Source organism: Apaloderma vittatum, unplaced genomic scaffold, assembly GCF_000703405.1.
Source record: "Apaloderma vittatum isolate BGI_N311 unplaced genomic scaffold, ASM70340v1 scaffold39194, whole genome shotgun sequence".
In the NCBI taxonomy this organism is placed as follows: Eukaryota; Metazoa; Chordata; class Aves; order Trogoniformes; family Trogonidae; genus Apaloderma; species Apaloderma vittatum.
Genome location: NW_009711669.1, coordinates 1,040 through 7,252, shown reverse-complemented (window position 1 = coordinate 7,252; position 6,213 = coordinate 1,040). Strand labels below are relative to the sequence as shown.

The following is a 6,213-nucleotide window of genomic DNA, read 5'->3' as shown; positions in this document are numbered from 1 at the left end:
GGGCTCCCATCGGCCATCTTGTTAGTGCAATGCACAGGGAAAGGAACTCGAGGCTGGCTGAATCTAGGGCGGCTGATGGTGTCAGCCGGAGGCGGTTTCCAGGCAACTGTCACGCAGTGGGACACAGCGAGCCGAGAACACCAGGAACATCATGTTCTAACACCACGATGGCCTGGGAAGGGTTTGAGCCTGGCTCGGATGGGGCCAGCATGGGTCAGTGAGGAGTGGAGGAAGCATGAGCAAGAGAGTGGTGCAGGGACTGAAGCAGAGGAGAGGGTCTCCAGCATACCCCCTCACACCACTGCTCATCACACCCTCCCTGGTTTGGAGTGAGGAGATCCAAGCTGGCCACTGGTACATGACACAGCGAGGAAGGGCCATGTGATAGACAGGATTCCACATGCCTTCTGCATCCTTTGGAAAATCAAGAAGAGTAAAAACATTACTCCTGACTCTGTACCAAAGGCCCCAGGCTTGTTGCGGGTGTACCCGTGCTTCTCCGTCCCTTAACAAACCCAAAGCTCCTTCCACACAAGTCGACAGCTGTCTTTGCCCATGCACCCCAGCTGTGTGATCCTGGGTGTCACTGGAAAAGTTAATTCTTGTGAAAATGGGCTGCCCTTCCCTTCTGCAAGCTGCCACTTCTCTCCCAGCAGTGGGTCCTGCTGCTCCTCTGTGCTCATGCCCAAGGCAGCCCACCTCTCCCTCCTGCTTCAGAAGTCCCGGGAGCATCCTTGACTGCAAACCTCACCTGCCTATCAGCCCTTCCTTACGCTGCCAGCCTAGTTTTTCCACCCCAAACTGGCGACGCTAATATTCACATCCCTTGTGTTTTACCTGTCTTGAGTGTTTTTTGAAAGGAAAGTTAAGTACAAGTGATTCTGAATAAATGGAGGAGGATGGTAAAATCATGAGCAGCAGGAGAATAACTCTCCCGGATTACAAGTGCCTGGATAGGATGGACACAGAGAACAGAGTTGTGTGGTGCTGGGCAGGGTGGGGGCTGCAGAGGGGCAGAACCGCCCTGTGTTACCAAGAAATGTTCTGTAGCCCGATGTGGGTGACAGCATGGAGGGACAGGACGGCACAGGGTTTATTTGCAGCCATTGCTGTCCCCGAGCCAGCCTTGTGGCTATTGATTTGGAACTTGCCCCGTTCATGCTAACCTTGGCAGTGCCAGTTCGCCCCTTATCAGCAGTAATAAACCCCGCTGCAACCTCCTATCCTGCTGTCAGGGGACCCTGCAAGGTGACAGATCTTTCCTGCGACTCTGCCCTTGCACCTGTTGCTCTTTTGCTGTGATGTTCTAAATCCAGGACACCTCACTCCTATTTTTGCACAGAGGCTTCAGCTGCACCAACTCTCTTGTAGCCCCGGGTGGGTGCCCAGCCCTTGCTGAGCATCTTGGGCGAGGAAGGATGCGACGCCAGCTGCAAACACTTTTCCATAGGAAATTTAAAGTCAGCCTCCTCTTTCTCTTGCTCTTGGCCCTGCTGGTGCACCTGGCAATGGATTTGGCTCTCCCTACAGCCCGCAGGCGCTGCGGCTGCGATGCGAAAACACCAAAAGACTCGGGAATCCCAACAGGCAGCCCCGTGCTGGCCAGCCCCAAAAAGCTGAGCCTGCGAATCCTTCAGGATTTCAGCGGCAGCAACGGCTCCTTGGAGAAGAGCTCCCAGTTGCAGGGAAGGAGGTCGCAAGCAAGGGCTGGAGAGCTGTTGGATCAGCGCCGGAACAGAGAGGGGAACATGGGGCAGAAGGAGGGATCAAAGCTGGCGGCGCTCTTTGAGCATCCTCTTTACAACATCCCCCTTCCAGAGGTGACAGAGAAAGACAAGCTGTTTGTCGTCAACCCCACAGAGAAGTTCAGCCTGCGCAGCAGCGGGAGTGATGAATGGTGAGGAGTGAGATCAGCCCTGGCTTGTTTTGGGGGGATATGTGGGTTTGGGGGGACAAGCGTCGATGAGGAAACATGTCATTGCCTTGTGCAGATCAGCATCCCACCCCGGAGGGGCCCCATTTGCTGAACGTGCTCTTCTTGTGCCTCAAATTGTCTCTCAGCCCTGAACTTCTGTGCTGCTGTCTGCAAGCCTGTAGCACATGGCAAAGCGAAAGGAGATTCTCAAATTATTCATAGTATTATGTAGAGTATCTTTTAGGTCACCTCCTCACCTCCTTTCCTTCCTCAATGCAAACTCCAGCCTTTGGTCTCACTCTGTATATATGAGAAGGTCCCCACTCTAGATTTCTAACCAGTTTTATCCCCCTCTCCTGACATGCTGGAGATGCAAAGCCCACAGTATAGGTTTCCTCTGGCTGTGAGACTGTTCCCATTCTGCATTTTGCAGGACATCACCTGACCTCTTCAGGCTCAGCCGTATGGTGATCTCACCGCTGTCGGCTGCCTATTTTTATCACTGGACTACTAACCTCTAATTAGGAGGGAAGATATTAAAAGCTTTAGCGTCAGTAACACGTAGCAGCTTCCTTACAGAAAGCACACCTTCCAAACGTGGTGGCTGCTAAAACTGGGAGAGAACAAAAGCTGGTTTAAGAGCTGGTTTCCACAAATGGGCATTTGCCTTGTCTCTGAGGACCACCTTGCCTATGGATAACCAAGGCAGATGGGTCTGGTTTGATCAATCGGGGCATGATCTGCATTTTTCCTAGCGAGATGTGGATTTAGGTTATAGATGCCCTGAGCTGGACTGTGCCATTGCAGTGCAAGTGGGTGCTGGTGTGGAGGGGGGAAAGATATCCCAGGAGCCCCTTGAATGCCAACAAACTACTGGAGGCATAGAGGCAGGGACAGTGCTAACCCAAACTCAACTCCCACCCTGGAGAAACCCAGGGTGTGTGATAAACACATCCAAGGGAAAACTGAACATTAAGAGTGGGAGTTCAGGTTGATGCTGGGGGTGGCTGGGGAGCCCCTGTTCCTCCAGCCCTGTTTTACAGACGTGTGTGTGTCACCAGCAAGCACATAGTGGGGTGTAGCCAGTTGTATTCCCAGGAGCTGTTCCCCTGGGGAAAAGCAACAAGATGAGCTTTTCCAGCAGGGGAATAAAGGCACGGATGAGAGGAGCAGGATCAGCCTTAGGATTTTCCATGGGGCATGCAAGGAAAGACACCAAGTCCCCTCCGACCACGCTGGTGGTTCTTCCTGGCCACCAGTCATGGGTGGGATGTGCCCAGGTGCCAGGAGCCCCATGGAGGGTACATGGGGCAGGGGGGTTTGCCACCATCCAGGGCTTGTTCTGGGCCTTCCCCTCTACCTTACCCTCAATGCACCAGCTCCTGGGAAGGACCTGGGGACACAGGACCTGCCCTGTCCCATCCCAACTAAACACTGTTGTTGTTGTTGGGGTGGTGGTGGCTGCCGGGCTGCAGGGTCAGCAGCAGTAAAGCCGAGACGCTCCTTCCGACAGGGAAGACGGCCTACGACACCTACCCCTCCTGGCTCAAATTCCACGTCGGCATCAACCGCTATGAGCTGTACCCCCGCCGGGACCCCCTGATGCCCACCCTCCTCCAGGACTTGGCTATGAAGAAGATCGTCACCTCGGGTACCACCTCCCTGCCTGCACCCCTGCCCGCACCCCTGCCTGCACCCCTACTCTACCACTCACCTCCCTCATCCCCATGTGCCCCCTTTCAGTTCAGAAGTCCGGTGGAACCCAGCTCAAGCTCATCATGACGTTCTCAAACTACGGGCAGGCCCTCTTCAAGCCCATGAAGTGAGTAGAACAGGGACAACCCCATGTCCCACCCACATGGTCTCATTCGGTGGCAAGAAGTGGCCAGGGGAGACCACTGGAGGAGAAATGCAAAAATGCTTTGTGCGCTGCTTTGCTTCAGCACCCCTACCCCAAAATTGAGGCGGGTGGGATTATCTTCTTCTCCCTGCCTTCCCTGGTGGTGCTTGCTGCAATCTGGGCTCAGCTTGTGATGACGTAGTGACCTCCAGTGGTGGAAAGAAGACGGTCCGTGGTCTTTTAGGCTGGGAGCGAGAGTTGTGTGGGAGCCTGGTTGGAGGGTTTGGAACCACACCACCGAGTATGGAGTGGCTGGAGGAGACTGAGTGTGGCTGTATCTCCAGTGGCACCAGGGACAAAGCTGAAGGGTGGTACTGAGCCAAGTCCGTGCTCGAGGTGACCCCATCCATCCCCTCTCCTGCCAGGCAGACCCGGGACCAAGAGACCCCCGTGGACTTCTTCTACTTCTCAGACTATGAGCGGCACAACGCAGAGATTGCAGCCTTCCACCTGGACAGGTGAGCACAAACTTTGCACCCATCTCTGTCTACCTGTGACAGTGAAGTGGCAGAGAAACTGCTCCTTCATCCCTCCTCTTCCTCCCTGTGCCTCACTATGGTCTTAATAACTCGCTGTGAAAACCAGCTGGGTTCAGCAAGAAACATTTCCAAATTCTGAGTTTCAGGATCTTGGATTTCCGTCGAATCCCCCCAGTTTCTGGCCGTTTGGTCAATATAACGAAGGAGATTCGTGACATCACCACAGACAAGAAACTGGCCAAGACTTTTTTCATCTCCCCAGGTGAGCTTTCATGCTGTCCATCCTCTCCTGTGGCCACTTGCATGGAGCTTACCTGGAGCCAGCTGCTCCTGCCCTGGTTCTCCCTGCACTGGGGCAAACCATCTTTGGAGCTGCTCCAGCTCCCACCAAGGGTCCTGTGCAGCAGCACTCTGCTCCTCAAGGCCTACCTTGCCATTGCTTTGGTGGTGGCCATGATGCATGGACCATCCTCACCCAGCCCACCTGCTGAAACCACCCTGAATGGGGGTAGCAGGCTTGTTGCCTTCCTGCTCTTCTTTGCTTTGTCCCCACCTCCAGGGGGCAATGTCTGCTTCTATGGGGAGTGCTCATACTACTGCTCCACTGAACACGCCCTCTGTGGCAAGCCAGACCAGTTGGAGGGCTCCATGGCCGCCCTGCTGCCCGACAAGACCTTAGCCAAGCGTCGCTCCTGGCGCAGTCCCTGGCGCCGCTCCTACCACAAGAGCAAGAAGGCTGAGTGAGCTGGGGCAAGGGGCAGGGGGCACGGTGGGAAAATGGGAGCCATGGGGCAGCTGAGCCATGGGACAGGAGGGGGCGGCACCAAGGCCATTCTCATGGCCCTGTCACCCCTCCTGGCCTCTGCCCACAGGTGGGAGCTGACCCCCAACTACTGCAGTCAGGTGCGAGAGACACCGCCTTACGACAGGGGCCATCGCCTCCTCGACCTCATCGATATGACGATCCTCGATTTCCTTATGGGTGAGCCTCACCGTGCCGGTGCTGAGGCCTCCGGGGGACCCTCGGGACTAGGACACCCGAAGGGCTCTGTGGTACCGTGCCCCAAGTTTGGCCGCAGCCAAACCAACGCTCAGGCTGCGGAGAGCTGGGTGCTACCCAAAACTGGAGAAAGGGCTGTGCTGTTAGGTCACATCCTAGGCAGAGGCCAGAGGACGAGAGATGCTGGGGAGATCCCAGCTGAGCACCCCAGGCACGGGAAGGAAGCACCTCTCAGCAAGCTTCCACACGCAGCTTCTGGGGTGCTGGGGCTGGCAGTGATGTTCCCCAGCTCCCTGCACTGCCTGTCCCATCTCCAGGGCCACTCCTTCCTTCCCGTGGTGTTTCCCCACCATCATCTGACTTGGAGAGCTTCCCGTCTCCACGTCCTCAGTTGCCCAGACGTGCCTTTGCCATTACTTCTGCTCTATTTGCTGCTGCCATTCTTCCATGGGGCTGCTGGGATGAGAAAGGGTCTGGAGGCCCTGGGGGCTCTGCTCAGGTGACTCCCCCCAGCCATGGCCACCAAATGAGCACATTAGAGGTGCCCACAGTCCTTTTTCCTACTCTCTGGGTTTCAATCTTGTACCGGGAGGGGGCTTTGTGTCCCTGTTCCCACCTCTGGGCACACCACTCAATGGCAAATTTCTCACCCAACCACAGGCAACATGGACCGGCACCACTACGAGACCTTTGAGAAATTTGGGAATGACACTTTCCTGCTCCACCTGGACAACGGCCGCGGGTAAAATGGGGAAAGGGAAGCAATCCCTGCAAAGGAGTAGGGCGGAGATGGTGGGCCTTGCCAAAATGCATCCTGACTTGGGCTCTGGGCCATGGGGCGGTGCTGCCCTGACCCCAACCCGGTGGACTTCTTCCCCCTCAGTTTCGGCACACACTCGCGTGACGAACCATCCATCCT

The 6,213-nt window shown here is 55.8% G+C and overlaps 1 protein-coding gene across 1 annotated transcript; it reads left to right on the top strand.

Moving 5' to 3' along the window:
- Positions 1-1,508: 1,508 nt before the first annotated feature.
- Positions 1,509-6,208, top strand: LOC104272648 (extracellular serine/threonine protein kinase FAM20C-like; the record flags this gene model as incomplete). The annotated part of the gene is made up of 9 exons (XM_009867702.1): positions 1,509-1,897; positions 3,391-3,566; positions 3,659-3,737; positions 4,181-4,273; positions 4,441-4,556; positions 4,854-5,034; positions 5,167-5,276; positions 5,955-6,036; positions 6,178-6,208. Coding segments are annotated over exons 1-9 (1,257 nt in total), but the record flags the coding sequence as incomplete, so codon positions are not given.
- Positions 6,209-6,213: the final 5 nt, after the last annotated feature.